The sequence below is a fragment of the Salvelinus alpinus genome, chromosome 22 (genome assembly GCF_045679555.1).
Source record: "Salvelinus alpinus chromosome 22, SLU_Salpinus.1, whole genome shotgun sequence".
NCBI lineage: Eukaryota > Metazoa > Chordata > Actinopteri > Salmoniformes > Salmonidae > Salvelinus > Salvelinus alpinus.
The window spans coordinates 3,777,393-3,794,748 of NC_092107.1; the positions used below are offsets into that span (position 1 = coordinate 3,777,393).

The 17,356-nt window shown below is 42.9% G+C and overlaps 1 protein-coding gene and 1 long non-coding RNA gene across 3 annotated transcripts in view; both read left to right on the top strand.

The window, feature by feature from the left end:
• The window catches only part of LOC139548806 (nectin-3-like protein), a 77,754-nt gene that overhangs the window by 46,756 nt on the left and 13,642 nt on the right, over nucleotides 1–17,356 (top strand). For both annotated transcript variants that reach the window (XM_071358657.1, XM_071358656.1), the window contains exons 2-4: nucleotides 7,687–8,034; nucleotides 16,060–16,244; nucleotides 16,509–16,623. In XM_071358657.1, coding sequence (XP_071214758.1) covers nucleotides 7,687–8,034; nucleotides 16,060–16,244; nucleotides 16,509–16,623 — 648 coding nt within the window. The remainder of the gene's footprint in view (nucleotides 1–7,686; nucleotides 8,035–16,059; nucleotides 16,245–16,508; nucleotides 16,624–17,356) is intronic.
• Nucleotides 1,241–6,282, top strand: LOC139548807 (uncharacterized). The gene is made up of 2 exons (XR_011669778.1): nucleotides 1,241–2,560; nucleotides 3,204–6,282. It is a non-coding gene; the product is annotated as an uncharacterized lncRNA (long non-coding RNA).

Here is a 17,356-nt window from a genome sequence, read left to right on the forward strand (position 1 = left end):
AAAAGGCTTTCCTTAGAAATCCTGGTTGAGAATGAAACAACTGAACGAATGAAACAACTGAACAAATGAACAACGAAACAGCACAGCAAGTGAGTGAAAGAAATAGGTTTTGATTATGTTTTACTGGTAATGGGGACATATGTAAATACCAGCAAAATAACTTTTTTGTGTGTGTAACCTTTATTTAACTTGGCAAGTCAGTTAAGAACAAATTCTTATTTACAATGACGGCCTACCCCGGCCAAACCCGGACGACGCTGGCCCAATAATGCGCCGCCCAATGGGACTCCTGGATGTAGCCTGGATTCGAACCAGGGACTGCAGTGACGCCTCTTGCACTGAGATGCAGTGCCTTAGATCGCTGCGTGTGTGTGTGTGTTAACTATTTAACTGTACTAGAATGCTAGAAGGCCGCTAAAATGTTAAATATCGGTATAATTTTTGGGGGGGCAAGGAAGATATCGGATATCGATATCTGCCAAAAATATCATATCGGTGCATCACTAGTGATTATTCTCTTCCTACATTAAGCAACAGAGGATGAGTGAAGTGCAGAATGCGTTAAAATATCAGCTGTAAGTAAGGCATAAAAACTAGGACTAGTAATAAAGAGAATGGCTTTGTTTTAATGAGATCTGAAATAAAGTAGTCTATTTCTCCTAGAATAGAACAGTGAACAGATTGTGTCTTCATAGAGAGGCAGTGGATTGGACAGAGACAATGGATGCGTTCCCCAATGGCACCCTATTCCCTATATAGTGCCACTAGGGCCCTGGTCAAAAGTAGCGCACTACATAGGGCATAGGGTACCATTTGGGAAACAGCCCCATCTTGCAGCCTACAGTGCCTCCACTCCTCTCTGATCTGCAGGGGTGTCTGTGTTTTAAAGGTTCTCCTTCCCTGGTGGAACAGCATGCCTTGTTTTGTTTAACGCCCTGTTCCCATTTACTTACCTCCAGTTTTTTTTCAGATTCTATTTCATTGTTGGATTATTTGTTTTGATTGCGGGCCTAGAGCTGTTCTATAATACTTCTAACCGGGGCTCATAGGGCTCTTGTCAAAAACTAAATTAGTGCATTATAAACAGGGTAGGGTGCCATTTGGGGGAGAGCCGGCCACACTCTCCTGGCTGTAGTATTGGAGTCCCAGGCAGAAGCCATCTGTCTCCTCTCCTGTGGTGGCGGGGGTGGGAGGAGGGGGGTGGGTACAGCACTAAACTCTTCCCTCCATCTATGTTTGTTTTACAGAACAGCATTTAGGAGGGAGTCTAGTTTCCCTGTGTGCTTTCACAGACCTGGACCCAGAGGCTGAAACCGAAAGACACACTGCCTTGATGCTTGCTTGGACTGCGGGGGCATCCCAAATGTAACCTTTTTCCTATAATAGTGCACTACTTTTCACCGAGACCCATAGGGCTCTGGTCAAAAGTAGTGCACTATATTGGGAATTGAATTAGGTACCATTTTGGAGGCAGTCCCAGACAGACACACTGACTGTCTTGCTGGTTGCTTGTTGTAGTAGCCTAGCTATGTATGTAGGAATGGTGGCACTGTGTGGCAGGTACAGTATGTGGGGCATGCTGCTAGCCTAGCAGAGCGTAGTTGCCCAGTCCCAGTCAGTCTGAGACGTGTGTCATGCCTGTGCCTGTATCAACATGCCTGTCACACATGCCAAGCATGTCAGGGTACTCACTCTCCTACTACTGCTGCACAGAAAAGGCTGTATGTTTGAATGAGTTTCTTTTTATTACCCTCCTGTCCTCCATCTGTTTTTACTGATTGATGTATTCCCATGTTACAGTAGCTTGTGTCTTCATGGTTATGTATTGCTCCTGCTTGTGTGTGTGTGTGTGTGTGTGTGTGTGTGTGTGTGTGTGTGTGTGTGTGTGTGTGTGTGTGTGTGTGTGTGTGTGTGTGTGTGTGTGTGTGTGTGTGTGTGTGTGCTCACGCTCCTTTTGTATGTGTGACATTGTTATGGTAGGTAGGCCAGTAGAAGCACTTGGTGGTCCGGGTGCGTTGGTCCCAGGGATAGTCAGAGTGCAGGAGCAGCTGTTGTCCCGGCTCAGTGTTCTGAGTGGAGACTGGCTGCGTAGCTTACACTGACCCTGGCTCTCAACCACACCAATACACACAGAGGATACTGTGACAGCACGGCAAACTGACGCTAAACAAACACAGCACAACACAACTCAATGTGGTGCAACACACACACACAACTATTTGGCCATGGAAAGCACTGCATCTCAGTGCAAGAGGCAACACTGCAGTCCCTGATTCGAATCCAGGCCGCATCACATCCGGCTGTGATTGGGAGTACAATAGCCCTTATGCACATTCTATGATCGAACGTTCTAAGCACACTTCCTATCTGTTTGGCAATTTCCGACGAAATAACGTTACTACCACTATGTCGCAGTTTTTTACTAGGTGTCTTCAGGACTTGCCTCAAATTAATATTAATGATGTACATCGAATTGTTAAATCAGCCTCCGAGACTCCAGCTAGCAAGAATGAAAAGGGGTTCAAGATGTATATATGAAGCTACATAGACAACTATGAAGGTGAGTACCAAGTCAGTGACAGATATAACGTTAGCTAGCTACAATCATTAGTTAGCTAATTTAACTATTAACTGTAGCTAGCTAATTACTTCGTAAAAGGGTGTAACGTTGACAGAATCTACCTGAGAATGTGTGTATTTTCGTTAGCTTGGTTAAGTTATGCTTGCTAGCTATATTTGCAAGCTAAAAATAATTGTTATTCATGTCTTCTACACAGTATCTAACAAAGATACATTGACAGGGGAGATCACCGTGAGGGCTGCCTGTCACAGGTCCATAAGGAAGAGTGAAAAGCCGCACAGCATGAGAGTAGGGAAAGGTTATAGATCGCTACTAGGGACCTTGTTGAACATCTCCTGTGAGACACTGTCATCATGGTCAAAATGTGTTGGAGACAGTGTCAACGTTTAATCTTATCAGTAGATAGATATTAATGATGGGTCCCAATCCCAATTTAGAATTGCCCACTTAACAGGTTATTTGGTAAAGATCTGTTGATGCAGTGTTTGGTAATTGTGTTACTGAGACACAATGTATTCCTGTATAGTTAAATGAGCCCCTAGTTAAGAAGACTAGACACTACTATGTTTGTTATTTATGGGCCGCATCATTCTTGTTTCTCACTTCAGTCTTATCTTCACAGATGGTGTTTAAGCACTCCGTACCAGTGATAGTGGTCCAAAGCCACTGCTCCTGTGTTGCAGGAAGTGCTCTGTGCAATCATCTGGTGGCTCTTCTTTACCAGACAGCACACTACTCTCAACTAAACATTCCTGCTGCACCACCAGTTCACAGCTGCACAGACACAGAACAGCGTTGGCACAAGCCAAGAACACAAGAAAAGTATTCAGCCTATGTAACAGTAAATCCTTGTTAATTAGGGTGTGAAACCAGGTCCGGTTGATGGGATAGAGTTCAGTAAACCTACTAACTCGTGTGCTGATGGAATAAGGTAAGTTGGAGGTTCCTAGAATGGGAACATTTTAGAAAACATTTTCTTGTGATTGTTTTTGTATCCAGATGATAAGCCTAAACAGTGGCGTCTTTACGATGTAATGACAAATGTTTGGGACAAAGACTGGGGGGAAATATTTAATCTATAAATCTGTATATTTTATTCATTTTATTTGAACTTTCAAGCTTGTGCTGTTTCTCGAAAAGTTACATGAGTCTTTGTCATAATAATCTCTCTAACCTGATGTTAAGGTTTTTAAATGTTTTGCAGAAGTTCTCTCTACAAAGCACTCAATGGATACATGCCTGACATGGACCTACTCCACGTCTCAGAAACATATGCCAACTTTTCTCCACTTACTGCCCCTCTTGTGACAACAATGGAAATGTCAGCTGACGTGCCCCTGGTTGAATCCACCTTTGTGCAAGCCGGCAGTGTTCTGTCCTATCAGCTTCCACAGCCAAAGACCCTTGAAATTGTGAAGATTGCCGATGCCACTTCTCCACCAATACTTCCGTTAGATGGCTTCAGGCTTCCTAGTGTGCTTACGTCCTTAGCCATCAGCAGTTCCACCTCAAGGCATTAGAGACAACCTACGAGATGTCACACAAAGTCCAGGTTGCTACAAGAGAGCAGAGGAGCAGCCTGGAATGGCATCAGCTCAGGAAAATGAGAATAACATCTTCGTTTCCGAGCGGTTTGCCATGTCCGGGGAGAGACCTCAGCTGACCACCTAGCTGAGCGAATGTTCAAGGGATCTGGTATGCAGACCATGGAGATGAAGAGGGGGCTAGCCATGGAGCCAGTGGCTGTACAGCAGTACTGCACACTGAAGAATGTTAACTTCTTTCCGTGTGGCTTCGTAGTGCACTCAGATGCTCCGTGGTTAGGATCCTCTCCAGATGGCATCATATTTGATCCCAGTGTGAGACCACACTTTGGACTCTTAGAGGTCAAGTGCCCAAATGTACCAAGTTATGTTGACTGCCCTTACCTGAAGATACAGAATAGAGAGCTGAAGTTGAAGAGATCGCATGCTTACTACTGGCAGGTGCAAGGTCAAATCCTTCTCACAGGTTGTAGCTGGTGTGACCCTTGTCATCTGTGCACAGGAGGACATCCTAGTTGAAAGGATATATAAAGATCTACATGTTTCAAAAACTATAAGAGAGAAGGTTGACCACTTTTATTTTTACCACTACTTGCAGAAGTGTCTATCTCGCACCTGAATGGATCCCCTGCATGGGTGCCAAGTTTAGTGGTTTTATGAAAAATAAGTATTGATGTTCTTGTGACGAAATCTACAGTAGAACAGAATTGTTTAAAAAATGTATTTCAGCAAATGTTCAACAGTTCAGTTAATCAATTACACATCTCTGACATTGTATTCAATCTTGCATTCTGGCTATTCTGTGTTTACTTGATTTCTTTCCCCCACCCCTGTTACCTCATTGCCTAATTAAAGCCAATACAAGCTCCACACAAACTGATATTCACTACAACACAAATGATTGATACATGTCGTAGATAAACAAATTATTATTTTGCTGCTAGCAAATAAACACATGTACATTTACACTGGCTTGGCCCATGCTCTGGACCGGATCAGAGACGGCACAGTCCATAGGCAGCGCACCTTGTTCTTCAACCCCCTCAGTCGGAGCAGGAGGTTTCAGTCTTCTTTCCCAAACACCAGGTATCTTTTGAATTTGCCAGTTCCAAGCGAAGACAGTAGGAACAACACCTCTTTTTAGGTATTGTCGCCCCCCAATTTTTCCCTCAACAAAGTCACTTTCGACGAAATGTGTACTACACACCTTTGTGTGTTTGGTGACAGTAAAGTTGTCACGACGTACTGCCACCAACCACATTTTTCTGAGCTCTACATCGACTGGGAAACGATGGAAGCTCACAATACCATTACATTTGGAAGAAACTGAACACAGAGGCACTGAACAATGTTCATTAGCACCTCCTTCGCGGGGCTGTAATTTAAACGTAGTCATTGCGAACTATTTCAGTCAGAAAAGCATCGGCGACAGTTAGCTAGCTAGTAAGCTAATGATAAAAATAATAGCAGAACTCGCTCCGGAAGTCATCAACCCGGTCAGAAGTAAATTAGAACGTTGGAGGCGGTAAATGCATAGAGCCTAGTGGGCCAGCGTTGGCCGGGGTAGGCCGTCATTGTTAATAAGAATTTATTCTTAACTGACTTGCCTAGTTAAATAAAGTAAAGGTAAGAAAATATCCTCTAAACAAAATGCCTGAATAAAATAAAATAATATTTGTCACATGCTCTGAATACAACAGGTGTAGTAGACCTTACAGTGAAATGCTTACTTACAAGCTCTTAACCAACAATGCAGTTTTAAGAAAATACCCCCCCAAAAGTAAGAGATAAGAATAACAAATAATTAAAGAATAACAAATAATCATACACACATGCTCAGATTGCTCGCACATTCACCCTCAGTTTTTATAGTGGAAAGATGGTGTGTGCGTCTGCATGTACATGATCCCTGAAATTGCGGGAGAAGGAGAGCCTATATTCCCTCTTAGCCAGGATAGCATAGCTGTGGTTTACCACTCATATTCATGCCAAGGATCCCAAAGTACCAGCCACTTTTATTAGGTTACTCCACACACATTTGTAGGTGGAAATTTAGATCTCCCAAATATAACTTTTTAAATTGCGTTAAGAAAACTTAGACCTTACACTGAATGTTTTGAATGGCATTCAGTTCATGTAAAAACTTCAAGGCTAGTGCAAGATTTACAACGAGGGGTGCCCCCAACAATTCAATCTAGACGACAGGGTTGTAAAAGTTCATATAAACTTAATGTTTAAATATATATGTGAGTATCAATAACTCATTGGTGTTATTATGGTTAGAGACATTTGACTCGGGTCTTTTCCTTGTTGGAATAGATTTTGCCCATGATTCTAGATATAGGACTAACCAGTAATTTAACATTTATTTCAAATTCATATTCCCTCATTAAGTTGTAGGCTAGTGATTCATTCAGATTTTGCTGCCTGTGGTGTTTCTAAATGTTACAGTAGGCATGTGTTGCTAATTTCTTTAAATGGTTAGACTAGCTAGTTATTGCAAACATTCAGCACGAGGCGTTAGTCCTATCTAGTAAGAAGTAGGCTTAACTTGATGTACAAGTACACCCCCTAGACAGACTAGTGTCTTATCTACTATAAGTCAAATAAGCCTAGTAGGCTTGTATCATGAAACTTCTACATTCCAAGCAAAGGAAAACAAAAAGTAGAGGGACACAATACTGTTGAATGATGTTGGGCTTCATTGCCTCATTTCCGTCCATTGAAGCGGCTGATTCCCACTGTTGACAGCATTGTGCCATAATCATGTGCTCATCCTCTCTCCATTGGCTTTCTGCACCTTTACTCAATCACAGTATCCAAACCAGCCAGCCAGCCCCCATGAAATTCCCACGTTTACATGTTACAGCAAGCTGAAAATAACTTCCAAATAAACATGTGGTGTGCATAGACACAGATGAAAGGGACTTTCAAAAACAGGGGAAAAAACGTCAAATTGCTTGTTATGTTTAATCTCCTTCCATAAAAGTTTATATGGCAAGGTGCTCTAACAATTAGCAGCAGGGACAGTGAGAACGTTATTTACATTTAAGTCATTTAGCAGACGCTCTTATGGTGAACAGGGTGGCTGAATATGTGGTGTTCACACACTGAGGGGTTCCAGATCCAGACACTTTTCCCTGATGAACCCCCTCAAAAAGCTTAAATCCCAGCCCTTGCTAAACTGTTGAAATACCATCTTAATATCACAAACATACGGCATGACTAGTTGTTCCAGAAAGGAGTCAGGTCAGCCCATTCCCATAGGAAGAGTAACATGAGAGGGAATTGACGTGATATAGTATGTTTCATAATGTAGGATGATCTCATCAAGGCGGTTTGGTTTCTATGGTTTGGAAGGGGTGGTTGTTTCTGAATAAAAGCATGAAAGAGGAATAGAAAAAGTGTAATAAAAGTTGAAAATAAGTAAGACTATGCTGTTCTCCTTTTTGACTGATTACAGTCTTTCTTTTTATGACTGGTCTCAACAACATGGATCTCTCCTGTAACCGTGTTTGTTTATATCTAGCTGACTGTCCCTCCCCTTCCCCCTGTCTATAGGTGTGAGCAGTAATGAGGTGCTGGTCCCAGAGAGGGTGAGTGCTGTGCTGGGGAAGAACATTACTCTGGGCTGCAGGGTGGAGGTGGACACCAACCTCAGCCTCACCCAGAGCTCCTGGGAGCGTCGCCTGCCCTCAGGCACCATCACCCTGGCCGTCTTCAACCCCCAGTTTGGCATCTCCATCTCCCCAGACTACGCCAGGCGCCTGTCCTTCATGAACCCCTCCGTGCACGATGCCACCATCATCCTGGAAGGCGTGGGTTTTCAGGACATTGGGTCTTACACGTGTAAAGTGGCGACTTTCCCGTTGGGAAACACGCAGGCATCCATCACCGTCAATATACTCGGTACGTGGAACTCTTTAGACTGTGTCGGCCCTGGTCAAAAGTGGTGCACTATAGAGGAAGTGGGGGGACATTTGGGATGCAGCCCCAATGGGCCCTGGTCAAAAGGAGTGCTCTAAATGGGGAATAGGGTGCCATTTGGGACACACACTCTGCATCCACCATGAAGAATACAGCACCAGCTCCATTTTACCTGAATGTCCTTCCTCAGAAAATCTTCACACTGTCCCATGAATAATCGGAGGTCAATTCAGACTTGTCCTTGATAAATATTCATACAGCTATTACTGTAGGAGCCAAATGCCTCATAGATTTACTGACTTAATATAAACAAATCCACACGTAAAGGTTCCAACTTGTCTGGAAACATTAAAGTAGCACCTTACTGAAAGTGGAAAGTGAACTTAAAGATTGTTATGCGGTCAGCATGTTTCCACCCCTATAATGGTTGATTGGATTGTGGACAGTGATGAAAGCTGCAGCCAGGCTTCATGTGTATCTCTCTTGAGGCTGAGTCCCAAATAGCACCCTATTCCCTATTTAGTTCACTGCTTTTGACTGGTGAAAGTAGGGCACAATATAGGGAGTAGGGTGCCATTTTGAGACTCGGATAACTAATTAGGGCTACATTAAGTACTGCTGTGACAGGACGCTGCCTGACTCGACTCAGTGTCTGGGCCTCCACAGCCTTCCATTAGCCCACATCTACCTTTACTCTGTCTGAGTCCCAAATGGCACTTTATTCTCTAGTGCACTCCTTTTGACCAGGACCCATGGGGAATAGTGTAATTTGGGACTGAGCCTGGGCTTCCACAGCCTTCCTTTACTGTGTTGTTGTTTATTGGGGGTGTATTATTTCTTAACACTGTGAGTGGGTACGCTCCGCTTCTGAGAATAATCACTGTTATAAAAACCAAAAGCTCATAGCAGTAAAAAAAAAAAATGCTTCCCTTTCTTACAACGTTTTTTAGAAATCTGACGGTTGTAAGAATAAGTAGTCTGGGACAGATATTAATCTAATAAGAGGAGTGCAGTCTCCTTTCAGGTAATACACCCCCCCCCCCCCCCTTTCTTTCTCTCCCACCCCCTTCCTCCTAACCACACAAAAGGCACAGGGTTACTTACGTTTTAATGGTAGGAGGAGCTTTGCTACTTCAGCCCCAACCCCCACATGTAAACAATGGAAAGGGAATAATACACCACCACCGAAATTCTGAAAATTAGAATTACCTTTTGTTTGGGATTTTTATTGCTGGCGAGGAAGTGAGAAACCTGCAGTTTTCTAAGAAACTGAGTTTCTGCCAAGATTTCTAAGAGTTAACAAGACAACACTTAAAAAAGCTGCATTAATGAAGATGCCAACTGATGCTACTAGGCCTGACATTGCGGCAAACTCCATAGTCTGGCCCAGCTCCACTTTCACTTTCTGAGTTATTATTATATCATCAAACCATAAGCGTTCTTCTACTCCGGCCCAGATCTCTCTGCATAGCTCACTGTTCATGACATCAATCAATCAAATGTATTTATAAAGCCCATTTTACATCAGCCAATGTCACAAAGTGCTACACAGAAACCCAGCCTAAAACCCCAAACAGCAAGCAATGCAGATATAGAAGCACACTGGCTAGGAAAAACTCCCTAGAAATGCAGGAACCTAGGAAGAAACCTAGAGAGGAACCAGGCTCTGGGGGGTGGCCAGTCCTCTTCTGGCTGTGCCGGGTGGAGATTATAACAAACGTTCACAGATGACCAGGAGCGTCAAATAATAATAATCACAGTGGGTGCAACAGGTCAGCACCTCAGGAGTAAATGTCAGTTGGCTTTTCATAGCCGATCATTCAGAGTTAGAGACAGCATGTGCGGTAGAAAGAGAGAGAATCGAAAACAGCAAGGTAGCACGTCCGGTGAACAGGTCAGGGTTCCATAGCCGCAGGCAGAACAGTTGAAACTGGAGCAGCAGCACAACCAGGTGGACTGGGGACAGCAAGGAGCCATCAGGCCAGGTAGTCCTGAGGCATGGTCCTAGGTAGGGCTCAGGTCCTCCGAGATGCATTTGATGTGGAGCAATAACATCTTCTCTTTTCAGCTGAGTCATAAAAGCTAAAGAGAACATAACCTTGCAGAAGTGCAGTGCCATTGCAAAACTTGTTCAGGGTCAAATTGTATTGTTTTATTGTTAAAAGTTGTTGCATTAGATAGTCAAAATATCCATTCTCTAGGATTTACTTGATCATCCAATGAGCCCCACAAGTGCAGTGATTGGTGATCATTGTAATTATTTTAAAGTGTACTGATTGATTGATCTGTCAAAACTGTGGAGATAATGCATGGTTTGACCACTGGCCATACAGTTCAACTGTAGTCCTGTTTGGCTCGCTTTGTCAGTTGCGCTCATAGGCCTGGGCAATATGGCCAAAATATTATATCACGTATTTAGAAGAAAAAAAATTGAACGGTAGGCCGGGAATTTGATATTTTGATGTTTTTTCAATAATAAAAGTTATACATCTGCTTTGAGTAGTGCGTGACCGTAGGGTAGCAACTAGGGCTGTGGCGGTCATGAAATTTTGTCAGCCTGTGATTGTCAAGCAAATAACTGTTGGTCTCATGGTAATTGACCCATTAATTAACATAAATACATTTAGGATCTCCTGTCTTCCACTCATAGCCTACAAGCCACCGATGTAGACCTTTGGAACATTTACATTTTTTAAAGTATAATAAATCCATGTAATATAGACTACAGCATCACAATAAATCCATTATTTATTTTAGACGGGTCTAAAGAAACATGATATGAAGAAAATAATTATAATTCCCCCCCCCTCTGTGTGCCGAAGCACCTCTCACTCACATGATCGGGTCTTTCTTACAGGTTACAAGTGAAGACAGTCCAATTCTGAAATGCATATTCAAGATATTGGAAGAACTGTCCACATTTACTTTTCGTCAGCCAACAAGATGAGTAGGTCTAACGAACAGCAAAAGCACCAGCCTATGTCAATCTACTATCCCCCATAGTACAAAAGTTGACCTATTCTGTGCGAGAAATAAATATTCCAAACATAGTCTGGGACAGTTGTGGGATGCGATAGATCCCAAATGAATACAACCACTAGCATAAAAAAACCTGTTTTAAGCAGTGAGCCTGATGAAACAGATGAGAAGGCTTAGCTTAAAGTGTTGATAAACTATTAGGATATGTATTCACATTATAAGCTTGAATGTTCCATTAGAAGGAAAACACAATTTTCACAAAGTGAACACAAATGCGATTATGCATGTAATGCTTTTATTATAAACGTGTATTTTTATGATGAAAATGATCTTTCCCAAACTTGAGACTCATGTGCTGCGTATGTGTGGCAGTTAGGCTCTACACCCAATGTAAAGCGGATTAATGTGCTTAATTTTAAGAATTTATTTGGCCGCTTTAGTTGTGATACAAACCTTATCAAAACATATAGGCCTATGGGCTAGGCTACATGAAGTGTGCGACTAGGATTTGGAAAAAGTCGCATAAAAAATCATGCGCTGTTTGCCTTAAGCTGGTCATCATTCATAATTGATCATATATCATTTGCAGGTGATAGGCTAATATTGTCACCCATCACACTATTCTTGATTTAATCTTCTCTTTACATATACTAAATAATATATGTGTGAATTTTGTTTTGATTTAGAATGGACTTTAACATTTAACATCATGCACCTGTCTCGAAACAGGGGCAGTGGGGGAAAAATGCATGTCATCTATGCACTTAAATAGCGAATGGAGGAAGCTTTTCTCGTGGTTCATTTTCATGCCAGCCAGGTAGGCTATACTTCTGTTTTAAAGAGAAGCAATGTGCTTAATATTAGGAAGGTTGAGAAATAAATATAGTAGGCCTGGCCTATAGAAAGCTGATGGGATCCTCTTTTTAATAGAGGCCTTCACTCTGTTTTCTCACGCAATTGCATAGCCTATAGAAATGTTGTGCAACAGGAGCCAATTGGTTCTCATGAAGTGTTTGATTAGATTTTCGATTACATTTGCATTGATGTCAGAGTGATTAGAGGGACAATAGAGTGCGGAATACCAGGCAGTTAGTAAGTTTGGTAGGATACTAATGACCATCAGCAGCATCAGAACTGGGAGAAGACTAATTACCGTGACTAAATGATCACATGGAATTTGACTACCATCATGACTCGTGACCACTAGTGTGGCAGTAGTATGGTCACCGTAACAGCCCTAGTGGCAACACATACATTCTAAGTGATTGCAATGGGTCTTTTTCCGTTCTGGTTGTTTTATACTGTTCAATTCAACCCCAAATTGTATTTTTGCATTTTCATACATTTTCTGCATTTCCTGCACTCATTTGAGATAATTTCCATACTGCCACGTAGGGCTGCACGATATGGGCAAACACTCTAGGCCTTATTTTTAACCAAATGTTGCAATTGCTATTTGACTTGCGATTTAGAGCAAAACCCTTGGGTGAACTGTTGTAATCATGGAAATACAACGATTATTCTAATTATATAGTTAGAATATAATAGTGGGCACTTTGAATACAGTGTTGTTTGACATGACAATGTATAAATATGCCAGGGAGGAGTTATTGTGACAGGGTAGGAACCAAAGTGTTTATAAGCGTTTCATAGGGGACCCTATAATCTTTGGCTACATTGAACGTTTTCTCTTAGCTACTTCATGCAGCCCAAAGCAGGTGGTAAACTCCATCTAATGCAAAATAAATTGGTAACAGCTATTTGATGTAGCTAACATATTCATACTTTGCGTATTCCTTTTTGATTTAGATACTGTTACACAAACAACATGCTGATTTAGGTCTACACCACCACTAGTATTATCAGGCTGTATGTATGTATAGCTAATTACATTTGTTCTGACTCAGTACATTTATTAGCTAGCTAGCTAACTAGCGATTAGCATTAGAGGCTAACAAGATTTAGGCCCAACTTGCCAAAAAAAGACAAACTAGCTATTTGTAGATGTAAGAAACACAATCTAATAGTGTAATTATAGAACGCTAGTGGATTTATATAAAGAAGCATTGTGAAAACAGCATCGTTTTCATCAACATTGTTGCATATGCTGTATTGATTATGCAGACTGAATGCAAGTGTCTGTCTCGCATTTGAGGAACAATAAATGCACTCCTTGAGGGATGGGGCAAAGCTTGGTCTGTGTGGAAAGCGGCATGGAGAGAGAGAGCGGAGAGAGATGATTCAAGTAGCAAAGTCAAGTATGAAAATGGATGTTACACACGGCGTATCACATTTAACAAACCAAACATTCAAATACCTTTTATAGAAGGTAAAGTAAAAATCTGAACCAGTCCTTGCATCAATACCGGTATATCGTAAAATATGGTATACCGTCCAGCCCTAGGTGTTCATCAGAGCCTATAGGAGCCGGGCAATGGGACGGGGCCGACACGGCTCCCACTGCCTGCTCTCTGCCTGTCTGACGTAAAGTCATTATCCTCTGCACTCGATGAGATAAAACTGACCCACCTCCCTCCCCGACAGCCTCTTCAAATTAGCACGTCCCCCTAATTTTGTTACACTGGAGGGAAGGGGATAGGGGTGTGGGCTATGGTGTGCCAGGATGCCCCCCTAACAGAACAGAGCTTCTGTGCACGCTCAGTCGGGGGGGGGGGGGTATATTTTTAGAAGAGGGAGTCTCTGGGGTGTGGTTCCACTGTGAGGAGGGGTATGGCAGATGTCTGGGGGCGATGGCCTTGTCTGGAGGATCTGTGTGTGTGTGCCACGCTGTCACTGTAACAGGAAGTCCAGCAGCTGTTAGTGCCCTGCCCTCTGCGGGGAGAGGAGGCAGAGAAGGATACCACGGACAGAGAGAGAGAGGGGAAGGAGAAATGGACATGGCAAAGAGAGAGCAGGGTGGGGGAGGTTCAGTAGCCTGACAACTCACTCTAAATTCTTCTGCTGCTCTGTCGTTCGCTACATACTTTAGTCTGAGACTGCCGTCATTGAAGTTGTTTGAGGTGATGAGTGGCACGAGGGGCTTTGTACAAAACAAAGTCGTCTCTAACCAATCTGAGTATCAAAGACAATGTCAATTTTTAAACCACCGCTTTACCCACGTGTGTTCTGGCTCTGGACCAACCCATTGGTTTCTGGACCAATCAAACTCCCCCAAATGTGTTCACATTCAGTGAAGGGTTGGGGAAGTCTCAGATCCAGATTCATTGCAGAGAAGAAACTAACGTCAGAGGGTGTGGCATAGCGTTTGGCTGAAGCAAGGTGTCTGGGTAGCCAGGCAATAGATTCAGATGAGTAATGATGGAAAAGAAAGGCAGCCTGGCTGCTCCCTGAATCATAGATTTAACCACTAGAGCCAATTTGTGAAGTGGAGTAGCGCTTTCCAGCCTCTCTCCCTCACCTTCCTTCTCCTGAACCTGTGGAATTGCACTATTGCAATTCCACAAATACACAACATGCGTAGCATCAATTTAGCAAAACATTTAATTACACATTATTCAAACAGATTGTTGCATGGACGCCTTTAGTCCTAGCGTATTTACTTCACACAAAGTCGCCATAAATTCAAAGTGCACACATAATTGACACTGCCGGACTGCACACGCAACAAAAATACAGGAAACAACTACAGTATAGACTATCCAAGAGCGTGTCTCTTTCATTGTGACTCTTCAGACAGTCTATACACAGATAGGCCTATACACAATTCACTACATGGGTATCTCTGTCACAGACATGAAGTCTGTTAACAATTCAGAGAGGCATGAGGAAAATGTTGTCTTCTCCTGTCCTAGAGCCTAGGTTATTGAGGAACATGATAACGCTCATAATTTATGAACAGCCTGTTTAGCAATTCACAACGTCATTGGCGATCAAAGATAGTTACTCTATCATTACTAAATATCATCAGTTTAATTTGCTCTTATTTGGAGAGAACTTTGTCATAGTGACCATATCTTGGTTTTAAACACTTTAAATGGGCACTTCCAATTTTTGCGGTATTTCCCGGGACTCTCGGGATAAATATACATTTTTCCCGGTATTGAAGCTTAGTAGGAAATATTAATCCCTAGTGAAACCCCTACTGGCTGTCAGCGTTGACAGTTAGTGATTATGAGAGGTGTCTAATATTTAGTATGTCTGTCGGTGCACTAGAACAGTTCAAGTAGTGCTTTGTGGAACAGGTCGAGTGCTATGTCACAGCGGTCACTTTCCTTTCACGTGGATATAAAGCACTGAATAGCAGCACACATTAACAGCAACCCACCTCCCCAGCTCAGGACAGGACACCACACAATGAAACAGAGACACACAACAGCACTGAGTATTATGTCTGACATTGGTCTGTGTTAAACTGTTTTCCAGGTCATTATGAACCATATTAGCAAGCCATGAGTAGTAGGAGCAGTTTGAAAGTACAGCATTTACAACACAAAATCCATTGTTTTGGTTTAGGAGGAAGGGAATGGAGTTCAAACAGCTTGATGGAGATGCTCCAAAAGTCACTCTAATAGAGATGTCTTGGTCGATGCTGCACAATAATATTGCTTTCACAAACATCTCTCGCAAACATCTCCACCACAATAACAATAAAAATAGTTGAGTTCCCTCCAAAGTGCTGCTATAGTATCAGATTGCTTGGCTCATCAATGTTTAATAGATATCTGTGAAATGCAGGAAATCAATCTGTGTCTGGCAGCAGCGTGTGTGTACCGTGGCCACTTCCTCCTGTCTGTCCACATCTCCGTCCCTGTTTTATGTTGCACATTATTTATTAATCTTCATATACAAAATATCAATACTCATTTTGTAATCTATTCTCCATTCTGTTTTGTTACCTCTCTGCATGCCCTTTTCTCTCTCTCGCTTGTTTTCTTTCTCTCCTTCTGTCTCGCTGTCTCCTCTCCGTCTCTCGCTCATTTTTTTTGTCTGTATGTATATTGTCAATGCTGCAAAATGAATTGCAACATTGGGAACATTCTAGTGTTCTCATCTCTCTCTTTCCCTTAGTGGAGCCCAAGGTCTACGTCTCTGCCGGTTCAATGGCCCTGGTGGATGGTGGTAATGAGTCGGTGGTGGCCACCTGCATAGCGGAGCGCGGCCGGCCTGCAGCTGAGGTGTCCTGGGAGACTGAGCTGTTTGGCCGCTCTGAGGTCCAGACGCAGGACGAGCCCAACGGCACCTATACCACCCAGGTACAAACAGAACAGAGCTCCTGCTTTGACAACACACCACAGTACCGACATATTGTGTTCCAAATGTCAGCCTATTTCCTATATAGTGCACTACTTTTGACAAAGACCAGTTTTGCCCTTGGGCTCTAGGCAAAAGCGAAATATATAGGGAATAGGGTTCCATTTGAGAGAGATCATGAAGCAGGTATGCAGAGCTCACACTAACACTCTTTAAATATGCTTAAATATTTACACGTCTAACAACATGTCGCCTCCACCACCCAGGTGCGCTATGTGTTGGAGCCACGGAGACACTCCCAGGGCCACACCCTCACCTGCGTGGTGCGCCACCCGGCCCTGCAGACTGAGTTCAGGATACCCTACGTGCTCAATGTGCAGTGTGAGTGTTGGGGTGGACCAGGTCATACAGGACAGCAGAGCAGTAGGGTCATTGAAATAGAACAACTAGATCAGCTTTTTCATGGTTTGTATATAGAGATGGGTGCCACCATTACAAGGAGAGGGCTAGCTAGCTATCTTTGTGTTCTGTTTGAGAGTGGTTGCTGTGCTGATAGGTGGGCTTTATGGTTGAGGATTTGTTTTGTCTCAGTTGTCTGTCAGTGACAGCTGCTGCTCATGTTGTTTCAGCATGTTCTCTCTGACTACATAAACATTTAGACAACTGCCACATGTATCAGTGAAGTGATGCTGTCTGTATCTGATCTATAACCTATCATATTGATAGCCTGATTTACAGTACAGTTTGCACAGAGAACGGACCGACTCCCTGTCTTCCCTCTTTTGCTCATAAAAGGGCCATTAAGGAGTAATCTTCATTTTATAATCTTTGATGCATGCTTCCTTGGCAAGCTGAACTGGTGAATAGTGGGTAGTATCTATTTTGGACTATGTGAGTGCAGGCTAATGAAGGCGTTGTATGAAATATTGATCAAGCCTCAGCAGCAGCAGGTGGAAGAGAGGTGGGGGGAGGTGGGGGCAGAAAGGTGGAGATGCAGAAAGCCGAGGTTAGGAAGAGAAAGGCTTTGTAGCTCAATAAATCGTGTCAAATGCAGAGGCAGGGGATTTTAAGTGCCAAAGAAGCACAATTTCACCATGAACAGAGTGCAAAGGTC